Source organism: Hoplias malabaricus, chromosome 13, assembly GCF_029633855.1.
Source record: "Hoplias malabaricus isolate fHopMal1 chromosome 13, fHopMal1.hap1, whole genome shotgun sequence".
Taxonomy (NCBI): domain Eukaryota; kingdom Metazoa; phylum Chordata; class Actinopteri; order Characiformes; family Erythrinidae; genus Hoplias; species Hoplias malabaricus.
Genome location: NC_089812.1, coordinates 27,336,083 through 27,349,924, shown reverse-complemented (window position 1 = coordinate 27,349,924; position 13,842 = coordinate 27,336,083). Strand labels below are relative to the sequence as shown.

The window sequence follows — 13,842 nt, the reverse complement described above, 5'->3', positions numbered from 1 at the left end:
GATAAGAACCTGAACGAGCTGCATGTAACGAACTGTGGGGTGGGGGGCGGGGGCGTGGACGACATTGTCAAGGTAGCTGCCCTAACTGTAAAGAACCGCGGGAAACCTTGGTTTGATGCAGACCCATGCAGCTATGGACCCCCCAGGCACTCTGTTTGGTTTTCTGTTCCCGTATCCCATGGAAGCTGAAGAATGCTGCAATGACCTGCAGGATTTACATGTGTGGCGTCCTGCGTTGAATGTAGATGTGATTTATACTGGCTCTGCGTTGGACTACATTGTCAGTGACTCATTTTTTAGTAATAGACCTCGATGTAGATGTTTCCTGTTTATTTAACTTGTAGTGGATGAGTTATTTCACTTTCCCTGGTCATGTTTTTGTGACTGTCACTCCATGTCCACCTCAGATCAACAGATAAAAGCTCACTGGAGTTGTCACTCGAGTGGAACTCATTTCTGGCGCCCATTGCAGTGTTATGATCATAGCAGCTGTTTTCATAGGAGCGTGTCCACGCAGTGTTAACAAACAAACACACACACTGAGGGCATGTTCTTAGCTCTGTTTTCTGGACGCTTCTGAGAAGATCTTAACTGTCATCATTGTATCCTTTATGATGAAAGACAGGATATAAAGAGTTTTTAATTCATTGTGGTAAATATAATACATGCAACAAAGTGAGTTAAGGCTTTTTCATTTTTTTTTTTATTTAAAAACTGACAAATGCCACTGAAGTCGCAGTTTGGGAGAAACAGGGATTGATTTTCAATGGAGAAATTCACTTGTTAAACTATAGCCGCCCTTTAATGGGATTTCATTGGTTAGATTTCTTCAGAGTTATGTTTTTAATATTTGTGTGAAATGTGAGACTTTATTGCCTTTGCCAATTTTTTGGAAAAAAAAGCTTATATCTCCAAAATTATTGCTTTATATGAGATGCAAAATACAGGTTTAACTCTCAGTGCAAGGTAATGAACCAAAATATATTTGAAAATGATGAAGGATTGCTACTTGTCTGTTTTTGTTAAATCCTAATGACGTATAAAGGTCAGATGCCAGCTTTGATCAGATGGTGTTACTATAAAAATTGTGTGAATTATTTATATCATTTGAACTCACGAGTAGAGTTGGATCATGGTATTAGTAGGTTACTCAAGACTGTGTGTGTGTGTGTGTGTGTGTGTGTGTGTGTGTGTGTGTGTGTGTGTGTGTGTGTGTTGTGATCGGCAGTCAAGCTCTCCACTGGGTGGGATGATTGACAGCATGTCTCAGAAATACCAGCAGATCAACCAGGCTTTTGAGGAACTACGCATTCTCACACAGGACACAGAGAACGACCTGCGCAAACTACAGCACAACCAGGAGTACTTCATCATACAGTACCAGGAGAGCCTCCGGATACAGGGTATAAACACACACACACACACACCTATAAATAAAAGCATTCTATATATCAGAAATGTTTTTTGTATTGTTTTTACAAAATAATGGCATAAATAGGGCATTAGGAGGTTAAATATCTACAAGAAAAGAATCAGAATTTGTTTTGACTTCATACTGATTTATTGCACACGGCAATAAAGGATGCTTCATGTTTGTTTTGCGGATTGTGGACTGCACGTGAGGCCCGGTTCCACAGGGTTACAATATGGTAGTGATGAGTGTATTAAAGGTTCTTTCAATACACTCTGACCTGTGTGTGTGTTTGTGTGTGTGTGTGTGTGTGTGTGTGTGTGTGCGGGTCTGCGCATGTGTGTGTTCTGTAGCTCAGCTGACGAGTCTGGCCACATTGCCGCCCGCTGACAGACAGCTGCGAGAGCCCAGTCTCCTTAGTAAACGAGCGACAGTAGAAGCCTGGCTTACCAGAGAGGCCAACACTCTACAGAAATACAGACTGGTATAAACACACACACACACACACACACACACACAAACACACACACACACACACATACACACACACACACACACTAAATGCTGCTTCTGCATTTATGCAATGTCCACTTAACTCTAATGACCAACCACCACATGTTTACTCTCTGAAATATGATTCTTTAATTTGTTTAGATTTTCAATGCATCTTCAACACTGTCGTAGCTAGTGTGTAGTGTAAACTTGTACACATCAACATGCGCTACCATAGACACAAGCCCCTGGGGTCTCAGGAACTCCTGACACAGGGAAACTCAAAAGGTGGGGGGCTCAGACGCTGTGGAACCTGAACACACAATCCTGAGAGACAACCATCAGCTCACCAGAGAAGTAACCAGGTGTGTTCAGTAAGTGGAGCAGTGGGTCGCAATGTTGAGCAAATGTGACTCATATAACACTCCTGGCAAGTTGAGGGTTGTATCATGGGAAAGAGTTTTCAGGTTCCACAGGGTGCAGGGCATACAATTAAAAGCAAGGTCAGCCTTTTTTTTTTTTTTTTTTGTATGTTCCCAACTGTCAGGAGTTCCTCTGAGTCGGGGGCTGGGTCTGTGGTAGCACAAAAATAAAAATAAAAAATGGCCTCTGGAGGTTTTTAGTCAGCAAAGAAACCTCCAAACTTAGAAAAGCATGAACTGAGGTGAGGATATTGCTTTTTTCCTGCTCCATAGGTGGGTAATGTTATTTTTGCTGTAGATAGAACTGATTGTAAATTCAAGAGGCTGCTAAGTGCATGAAATTAAACATAGACCTAAAGTGCTACAAACCTATAAAACTAACTGGAGTAACAAGTTTCTGAGGTAATTCAAACAGTGAGTAAAACCTTGCAGACAAGTTAAACATATTGTTCCCTTTTAAAATACGCAGAGCTTCTAAACGTAAACAAACCGGATAATAGTGTTTCCCCACAATCATAGACTTGCCTTTAAATGACGACTGGAGAAGAAGACCATTCTTATAGTGCCTCAATAGCAGCTGGTCATCTCCATAACATCATCTCCATGACATAGTTTCCAAAATATATTGTTGCTCTTTGTACATTTCCCGTTTCATATCACCTAAACTTACACAATACAGGTTACTCCCCTCAGTGTCCTCCATTTTGTATTGCACCTTCTGCCCTCCATCTGGATTTCATGTGTTTTTTTGAATCACGTGACTGAAAACAACCAATTAGACTTGCTTTTGTGGTTTCTGACACTGTACTTTCAGACAAATGAAACAAACAAAGACAGAAAAAACAAACAAAATGCAGCTTCCAAGTCTTCTGATTCTGCTATTTTAAAACTTCTATAGTTCCCATGAGGTGAAACCTGTGGCGTTTTAATATTTTCATCTTACAAAAATGACAGAATGGTGGCTGCTTGGGATTTTTTCTCGCCAAACTAGATTATACACCCCACAATCATCCATTTACATCAAATTCAATAAGTTATGAACCTACTTACGAGCCCAAATGCATTACTGTCTGAAAGTGAGAGTGCACTTTCAGCACTTACGCATTTTCATTGACACAAAACATAAGAGCGGCTGATTCATTACCAGGGCAGAAGGGTTAATAGAGCATTAACTTCATTATTAGATCAAGACCATGCCACAAGACCATGCATCAGCACCGCTTTAACGAATCCAAATGAGGAACATGTCCATAAGATTAAAACATGTGGAATCCTGGCCTTAAGCTGTCAGTGTTAAATCTTTTGGAGATCGTATCAGACAAGAGGGTCTACTCAGAGCTAAATATTCCACCCTGAAGGCTGCCAGCAGGCTGAGACACACTTCCAACAGAGTTTATGTACATTGGGGTGTGTGTGGAAAGCTCACTGGCTTGGCAGAGGCTTTAATGAGAGCACAGACAATGGATAATATAGTTTATGAGTAGGTGAAGGGTATGTCTCAGCAGTTTTATCAGAGCTTGGCATTTCAGCCTTGTTGCTGCAGTGCGTCTGTCCTTGGTCAGAAGACGCTATAATTTAAAGCCACTGTTTGAAACTGTGCCACTTTTAGCTTCAATGCTATAGTGGAATAAGGGCAAAGACATTTAGAAAACCCATTTAAAAAATTAATAATTAAGTTAAAGTGAAAAAAAGTTGATTTTAGTCACTGCTCATAACACACACTGGATCAGACCCCTCCAATCAAATACTTGTGTGAAGAATAATGTACACCTCCACAAAGACATGACACATTTGAACCGGTGGCAAACAGAATTTGACTGAACAACTGAACTTGCTTGGAGGGGAACACTCACATTTCTTATACAACACTCACACAACTGCTCACTTTATACCACACTTCCACTGACCACTCAGAAGTTTCTGGCCCTACGTCACTCAAGTGGACACTCCTAAAACAAACTGTAGTGGGTTTTCAATCGGGCCTTTCCAACCCTCGCCGTCAGCAACAAGCACACTGCGACTGTCTACACCGACAAAAAAGTGATCAGAGTTTTTCAGAGTGGTCACAAGAGCTGAACATTAACTGAGTATTTTTATAAATACGGAGTAATAATGTATTACATGTTTTTTTGTTTGTTTGTTTGTTGTTTTGACATTTTAAGCATTTAAACTTTGTTTTAGTTTAGCTTTCACATATAAACTCCTTTGTATGACATTGTTTTCACCGTTGCTGTGGAAATTATGCCACGTTTCGAGGCAAGTTCTGCTTCTGAATTGGACATCAGTGTTGGCTCTGTCCCTCACCCCTCCGAGTGCCCATTTAACACACTTCACTTTCGATAATGTAGTAATGGAACGGCACTTAAGATGGCATCCCGAGAGGAAGTGGAAAGGCGAAGTGGGCGAGGGCATGTTAAAACCAGAATTGAGTCCTAATTTCCTGATCATAGTGCCAGCACTTAAAGACTTTAACACCAATAAACACTCTCACATTAAACACAACAGAATACCAGAGTAAACTTCACGTTATTAACCTACTGAACTGCTGAGTTACATAGTCACAGCAGCCTGATTTCCATCCAGCTGTTGAGTTTAATTCAAGCACATATTACACTGCACTCCCATTGGCTTTGGGCAAGAGAATATCACTTGATCACTTCTGAGAAATGTGGGTTGATTGAATGGCTAATTGCATAGCAATAGATTTTTACATGGTAAATTGGACAAAGATTTCTCAGCATCTCAAGCAATTATACACCAATTTGTGTGTGTATGTGTCTGTGTCTGTGTGTGTGGGTGTGTGTTTCCAGGGTCTAGCAGAGAAACATCAGAAGACACTGGCCTTGTTGCGGAAACAGCAGACTGTGATTCTGGACGATGAGCTGATTCAGTGGAAGAGACGTCAACAGTTGGCCGGCAATGGAGGGCCACCAGAGGGGGGACTGGACATTCTACAGTCATGGTACACACACACACACACACACACACACACAATTTATGATGCAGAAAACATACTTACATTACGTATATAACTGCAATAGACACGTTTATATACAAGTTTGCAGACCAATGATCAAATATATGTGTGTGTGTGTGTGTGTGTGTGTGTTCGCGTAGGTGTGAGAAGCTAGCAGAGACTATTTGGCAGAACCGACAGCAGATCAGAAGAGCGGAGCATTTAAGACAACAGCTGCCCATCCCTGGCCCCATAGAGGAACTGCTTAATGATCTCAACGGCACCATCACTGACATCATCTCAGCTCTAGTCACTAGGTCTGTTTCTCAGTGTTTGTGTTTGTTTTTGTACTTGGCAATAAAAAAGTGGATGGAAAGTTTAAGTCAGTCAAGGTTTTAGTCAGACAGCAGTGAAATTAATATATAATAGGGACTGTATCATTCCTTTGTGTGTGTGTTTGCATCTCCTTCTCTCAATATCCACACTATATATACATATATATATATATATATATATATATATATATCCCTGAACCTCAGTGTCTCAGAGACCTAGGGGTGGTGGTAGATGTGCAGATGATACTGAGCTCACTGAAGGAGAAGGATGTCCTCTCCATGCAGATGTTTGAGCTTTTCTGCTGATTCACATATTCTCTTGACTGAGGAATGACAGCTTGTAGCTAGGGGGGACAAAAACATTGTGTCAACTTTATTTAAAATGAGAAGCACTCAAATGAGACATAGGCTAATGATTTATGCCTTTCCAAAGACAGAGAGAGAAGTGCAGTTGGAGGGGACAGAAGTTTTTGTACTCTGCTGGGTCTGAGCTGTAATATTCTTTGGAACAACTTTATTTTCCATCATAGTGATGCTACAAAGTGTTTAATCACAGAGTCTGACAGCCATAAACACCATTGTCCTCCAGAGAAATGCTGCCTGTGCATTCCATCACAGAAGAATTTTAGCATTATTCTTATCTTGAAGTTTTTTTAAAGGAGAATATGCAAACATCATTTCCAGAAGAGCCTTGTTTATTTCAGTAAGACTAGGCCAGTCCACATTCTGCATGGATTACAACAGTATGGCTTCTTAGTAAAAGTGTCCAGGAGCTAAACAAGTCCAGACCTGTCAACCGTTGAAAATAATTGATGTATTCTGAAACGGAATACACTGTAACAGAGAACCCAAGCTGTTGAGCAGCTGGAATCCTATAACAAACAAGAATGGGAACAGTTCATTTTCAAAACTATAGCAATTGTTCTCCTCAGTTCCCAAACGCTTGTTGAAAGAGGAGGTGACCAACACCATTATAAACATGAACCTGTCCCAACTTTTTGAAACATGATGCTGATATTAAATTCAGAATGGGCAATATATTTTTAAAATGTTGTCTTTGTATTATATTAGTTTAATATAGGGCTATATATCATTTCATTCATTCATTCATTCACTGTCTGTAACCGCTTATCCAGTTCGGGGTTGCGGTGGGTCCAGAGCCTACCTGGAATCATTGGGCTCTGGACCCACCGCAACCCCGAACTGGATAAGCGGTTACAGACAGTGAATGAAAGAATTAATGAACGAATATAATCATTACTTACTGAAAAGAAGACAGTGGGGGAGAAAAAAATAGAATTGGATGCTTTAAATGCTTTAAATTAACTATAGGGCCTTGTATTTTATTTATTAAAATTTTATTTTTCCCTGAATCCACTTGTAAACAGTGTGGTTATATGAACCAAGACTTGATCATTATTACGGCCTCTCTTTTACAATTATAAATGAACCGATTTGTTTTCACGATCCTGCCTTCAAGCCATCCAGGCTGCAGTAAAATATATAAACGAATAGAAAGTTTATAGACATCCCTTATATGTAGCTAATTCATCTATTTTAAGGCACGCCTGTTTTGGGTCTGGTCTCATTAATCATTTCTGACTGCCTTATGATCGTCAGAGAAATGCTCCAACATCAGAACAGAACCTGTTACTGCAGCAACGGGAGACAAACTACCTGTTCAGACCCTTGGTTTCAGAAGTGTTTGATGAGCAGGTGTCACTGTGCAGTAAGAAAACTAAAGTACGAGTTATTTCCCAGCATGCAATTCACTTAAGGAAAAGTAAGGGTGCATTGTGTTCTCTAGAGGATGTGCCTCACTCTCACACAGAGAATCAACATGCAATTTAACCCAGGGTGCCCAAGCTTTTAGCCACGACTATTGATATTATACGCTATTCATATGTTGTTAATCACTATTGGTTGAGTGTGTAGTGTGAGCTCTCTGTAAACAGAAGAGAGTGTGTGTCAGAGGAATTAGTGTTTGAAGAAGATGAAACATTGTGTTGTGCTACAATAGATTGTGTTCAGGAGCCCACAACACATACACACACACACACACACACACACACACAGTGTGCCCTTCCCTGTCCCTAGAGCATTATCTCATGTGCTCTATATCCATACCCACTACAGCGGATGTGTATGTGATGTGTGTGAGTGTCTGTGTGTGTGTGTGTTTTGCCTCAGGCCACTCAAGGGTTGTAGCATTGAGCTTAATGGGAGCCATGCTGCTTTTAAAAACCATCACTGTCTGAATGGATATCCATCATCCATCATCTTCACTGGAACTATAGCTCAGCCGTGTGTGTGTGTGTGTGTTCACTCATGTGCCTGTGTATGTGTGTGTGTGTGTGTGTGTGTGTGTGTGTGTGTGTGTGTGCTTGATTCATTCAGATCTAAATGTAAGCGGAAGCTGCCATAGATTATTTCACCTGTGCATTTATTCGGAAGCTACTATTGAATGAAGCGCAGGAAGAGCCATACATGGAATTGCAACTAGCAAATCTCTTTTAAGCTCGATTTTTCCATGTGATTTAAAGTTGAGACCTTCCACAGGATGTGTACTTTATGAGCTTTTAAAAGCAGCACATGTATGTGATAAAAATATCCTGGAAAAATAAGTTCAAAACAAGAGGAACAGAGACTGAGTGTTGTTCGTGTGCAGAAGTGCCCATGTGTGGTTGTTATTTCGAGTAGGCTTTAATGGGGACACTATTATTTGCACCATTTTGCCGCTATAGCCTGATCTTCCCGTGCCCATTGCCAAGTGAGGGCTAGAGTGGTGTAAAACCACCAGCAGTCGGCTGTGAAGCAGTTCCTCTATGTTTTCTGGAGCTGGAGCACCACAGCATCCAATATCTTTGGGATGAGTTGGTGTGGCGATTGTAATCCAGAACTAATCATTCAACATCGACACCTGGCTGAATGCCATCAGATTCTCACAGAATGTAATCTAAAGCCTTTCCAGAGGAGTAGAAGCTGTTACTGCAGCAAAGGGAGGCAAACGTGTTACTAAAAGCTTTGATATCCAGAGAAATGTTGGATGAGCAACTGTTTAATATGGAAAATATTTTTGAACGACGGTCACTCTTGATTAGTTGTTAATTAGTTGGTAATGTGCTTGTTGTTGTTTTTTTGGTTCTCAGCACCTTCATCATAGAGAAGCAGCCTCCTCAGGTACTGAAGACACAGACCAAGTTCGCAGCCACAGTGCGTCTGCTGGTGGGGGGCAAACTCAACGTCCACATGAATCCCCCTCAGGTCAAAGCTACAATCATCAGCGAGCAGCAGGCCAAAGCTCTGCTCAAAAACGAAAACACCAGGAAGTGAGTCTTTCACTGTCTCTCTTTGTCTCTCTTTAACACACACACACACACACACACACACACACACGATCATTCGCAATGCTGTATTGTTGTATCAATCTCAGATACTACAGCAATTTCAGCCTTGTCACACTACAGTTAGTCCATTAAAACAGATAAAAATATAAGGATATAAGGTATTATGAGCATTTCAGTGCATTTATTGGACACAGCTGCAAATCCAAAGTGAAAATATCTGTGTGAATATGCTTCAAGAAGGATATACCCTTCATAGTAAATGAATGAAAAACTCTGACTACACCAGCTGTACATATAAAGCGTGCAAATTCTCACTGTCCATCGAAAAACATTCATTCATTGTAAGTGCCTATCCAGTTCAGGGTCGCGGTGGGTCCGGAACCTACCCGGAATCATTGGGCACAAGGCAGGAATACACCCTGGAGGGGGCACCAGTCCTTCACAGTGTGATGCACACACACACACACACACCTATGAACACTTCTGAATCACCAATCCACCTGCCAATGTGTGTTTTTGCACCATGGGAGGAAGCCGGAGCACCTGGAGGAAACCCACACAGACACAGGGAGAACACACCACACTCCTCACAGACAGTCACCCGGAGCAGGACTCGAATCCACAACCTTCAGGTCCCTGCAGCTGTGTGACTGTGACACTACCTGCTGCACCACCAAAAAACACGTATCTCCAAAATAGTAACTTTATAGAAAACAGTAAAATGATTTTATTCCAAGAAATCTTGGAGCATTTCTATTGGTGTATTCATAATTAAAATTTCATGCAGTGTGAAGGAGAGCTGTGTTCGAATGATGTAGTAAACCAACACTGACATAAATGGAGATAAATGTTTTTCTTTGGACAGCAATGGAATATAAAATAGACATATTACAGCACTGTAGTTTAGTGTCATTTTGGGATGTTAAGCTGGGTGACCTTTGATTCAATGGAGCACCTTGTTTTCCGAGTTAGCGTCCTGCTCTACTGAGTAACAGCGAGGTCAGCAGAGCTTGACACACACCTCGACCAGTTCCTTGTAGCTTGAGCAGGTGAGAGGATGTGGGGCAGGGTCAGGAGATCAAAAAGGGCTGGGTAGAAGGATACTCCCTCAGTTAACTGACTGAGAAATAATGTTGTAGCCAAGTATCAGCACATTCCACAGTTTTCTTTACCACCTCATCATCTGGAGTAGGACAGAAAGAGTGGGATGCCCATTCTACCAAAAAAAGAGCAAAATCTAAAGTAGGTTTCCTAAAGTGTCTTTTGGCAAGTGCCATCAAATGGTAAAGCTCATCAGTGTTGTTAGGGAAGTAGTTCAAGCTGCAGGAATAAAGATAGTCACCAGTGGAGATCCTCACAGCAGCCAGGGATTGGCCTTTAAGACCACCCTCAAGCCTGTCATTGTGGAGCTCACTGATTCCTGGGTGATCACATGGAACAGGCCAATGAGAGGACACATAAGAAATCTGAAGCCCCGGTGTAGCAGCACTGAGGAGTACAGTTTGAGCCGGTAAAAGTGGGCTGCAGTGTAGGCTACTCCCTAAGTAGAGCTTAAATCCTGCTGGGTTTATTAAGAGGAAGTAAGAGCAGAGAGATCAAGAGTGGCTTGGAAGTAGCGGAGAGGTTTTCCAGGTGGCCGTTGATCAGAAGACGTAAGCTGTGGAGAGAGTGTGGTACTGGGGCATAAGCCAAGGTTTCATCAAGAACTGTGTGATGTTGAAAGACTCCAAACTCCCAAGGTCCCCACGATACATCACTGAAGTGTCGCAATGCATCGTGTCGCTCATGTTACAACTAGCCTTATATCTGCTTCTCCATGACTGGAAATACCACCGGTGGTCTTCTGTATTTCTGAACTGTCTTGGTATGTTTTTGTTTGTTATTGATTATATCAAGGCTGATCACATTTAGGTGAATTGGTTGTGAGAAGTGTCCACAGGTGTGAGTGAGTGAGTGAGTGTAGCCCCTATGACCCTCTGTAGGCTCTAGACCCACTACGATTCACTAGGATCAGGACCAAGCAGTTACAGGAGATTAATAATTATATGAATATATTAAGTATATGATGTCTATATCAAATTAATATGGGATAAATCATAATGTAGTGTACAATATAGTTATACAAACCTGAAATAGAATTATTAACTGGTTTATAATGAAAAATAAGACCAAAAAATGTGTTCATATCCTGTATATCTGTGTGTCTCTTAGTGACAGCAGTGGAGAGATCCTGAATAATAACTGTGTGATGGAGTATCACCAAACCACAGGCACTCTGAGTGCACACTTCAGAAACATGGTGAGTGGCATGCGCACTTCTGAGTGCTCACTTACACAAATGACCCAAAAAAAAAAGTAGTGCACTGAAATTACTCCACGTTCATGTGAATTAAATGTGTTAGAGCCACACAGTTTATTTATTTTTGGCAGTAATTATATTACAGTGCAAAGTGGATACTTCCATCAAGCATCTTCATGTGTGGTATTTAGCAGGCGCTCACATCCACAGCTCCTTATGATTTAATCATATCAAGGTGGCAGGCAGGTGCTGAGTGTAACATAGGCTTCGTTCACACAGCAGGTAAAAGTCAGAACCTGAAGCATCATCATTTTGCGAATGTGGGTCAGTTCAGACGTGAGATCTGTTCAGATAGAGGTCAGATATAAGTCACATTATATCACAATGTGAACAGCAGAACAAAAATAATCTAATTGGATCACAAAATCTGATTTGCACCATTTTACCTGCTCTGTGAACGTATCCATCCGCTGCCTGGAAACATTGGGATTATCCACTATGCTCTCCAAATGCCTCTATATCAGGGGTGGGGATCCTCCAGCGCCCTCTACAGCCGCCTGCTCAGCCGACTGAGGCTGTAATTTGAAGGCAGGCTTGTGAAGGCTGATTCGCTCATAGCTGAAGTAGGTCATGGATAATTGGAAAGTAAGCCACTCCTTCACAGAGGTTCTATTTTCAATTATGCGTTCCCTTCATAAGCTTCAGCATTGAGCAGGGTCTTCCCAGGCCACCGTACTTAAACCCATCATAATCAGCTGCAGTGCTACACCTCATTAAATCCCACTGCCTCGGAGTGACTATCCCTTTCCTCTCACTGTCCCCTCCTTCCCTCCTTCCTCTGTAGTCTCTGAAGAGGATCAAGCGTTCCGATCGCCGAGGGGCGGAATCTGTAACGGAGGAAAAGTTCACCATCTTGTTCGAGTCACAGTTTAGTGTTGGAGGCAACGAGTTAGTTTTTCAAGTCAAGGTGAGATGGCACACATAAGATTGAGTTGGTGTCCTGGCACGTGAAAATACACACTCTACTGCGGAGAAGAGGCTGATCACTCTTTGTTCATCGAATTCCTAGTTAAAACAGGGATGAGATACGATAAGATCTTCATGTTTCTAATGAATGATATTTTTTGCTTCTAAAGTTTTGAGTTACATTTAATGCTACTGAGCTGTCAGCAATATTTAAGTATCTTCTGAAATGGTTCAGTTGTATTTGATGGTCTGTTTGACTGGACAGTGAACAGCTGAGGGGTGGAGTCTGAACTACATACACACTTGGACACAGTCTGCACTTTCTCATCAATTCTCTGGTGCATTACCTTTAGAGCACAGAGCAGAGTTAACAGCCATCAGAGGCATACTTCTGTACTCAACCCTATTGATACTGTAGCTATAGCCCCACCCACAACCACAATAACCTACTGATTCACTGACTCCTCCTCAGACGCTGTCTTTGCCTGTGGTGGTGATTGTCCACGGAAGTCAAGACAACAATGCCACAGCTACAGTCCTGTGGGACAACGCTTTTGCAGAACCGGTGAGTTTTTGGAGACCATTATATACTTATATATATATATACACCCCACCCCCAGAGAGCACATGTTTTGTGCCAGCACTTAGTACTTATTATTTTTGACGCAGAGGAATAGCAAAAATGTTCTGGGTCAGAATGACTCTGTGTAGTCATCATGCTTAGTCATCATCAGTGGTTACAAACAAACATGAACCCATTAACTGAGAAGAAGAACCATCTACAGCTTTTTATCTAATATTTTCACTAATGTTCAGGGGGGTGAGGGTTGTCTATTTTTGTGTTCTTCACTTGTTTTGTACGTTTTGTACATCACAGCAATGTTGTTTAAATCATTGTGTCTGAGAAACAGAAGGGAAGAAGCTTTATTACAGGTTTGGATGAATATTTGGGGAAATTAATCAAATGTGAATATAATTAACTTTGTAACACATTATGATCATAATCACATGTTCTCCTTATATTTCCACAGATAGTAGATTTTATGGAGAATGAAACTTTTTAACTTTCATTAAAAATGTATGGACTCTGCATGTAACCCACCTGTGGCAAAAGACACACACACACACACACACACACACACACACACACACAGTAAGAGCCTGGAGAGAAGTGAGGGGTAGGGTGCTTTGCTTAAGCTCCTCAAATTAACTTTCAATCTTAAGCCCACTTCTAAGCTTTAGGCAATGGCTGCCCCCTGTCAGTTGATCACAACATTTTCACGTAATCTGTAGAACAGCAGGTATTTTAAGGTCAGGCAAAACAATGGGGTAAAAAAAAAAAAAAAAAAATGCGTGATGGGGGACCACCGGTCTGCATGCACTCACATAAATCCTGCTCCTCCGTCTCCAGGAAATGTAGAATCCAGACCATCAGTCTCTGGGATTCTACTTGTTCCTCATCACTGTCTGTGAGGAGTTTGTGGTGTTCTCCTTGTGTCAGTGTTGGTTTCCTCTAGGTGAAAGTGCTGAATGATGTGTTACTAAGCTGTTGCCATGGTATTTAAGGTGGTAATTAAGATATAAGTACTTAGTGATGTGTTACAGGGCTGTTGC

The 13,842-nt window shown here is 41.5% G+C and overlaps 1 protein-coding gene across 1 annotated transcript in view; it reads left to right on the top strand.

Annotated features, from left to right (window-relative positions):
* Positions 1-13,842, top strand: part of plcl5 (phospholipase C like 5) — a 214,647-nt gene that overhangs the window by 81,294 nt on the left and 119,511 nt on the right. The window contains exons 6-13 of the mRNA XM_066641663.1: positions 1,229-1,403; positions 1,765-1,895; positions 5,136-5,287; positions 5,443-5,598; positions 8,766-8,945; positions 11,175-11,262; positions 12,107-12,229; positions 12,701-12,793. Of these exons, the coding sequence (XP_066497760.1) occupies positions 1,229-1,403; positions 1,765-1,895; positions 5,136-5,287; positions 5,443-5,598; positions 8,766-8,945; positions 11,175-11,262; positions 12,107-12,229; positions 12,701-12,793 (1,098 nt within the window). The remainder of the gene's footprint in view (positions 1-1,228; positions 1,404-1,764; positions 1,896-5,135; positions 5,288-5,442; positions 5,599-8,765; positions 8,946-11,174; positions 11,263-12,106; positions 12,230-12,700; positions 12,794-13,842) is intronic.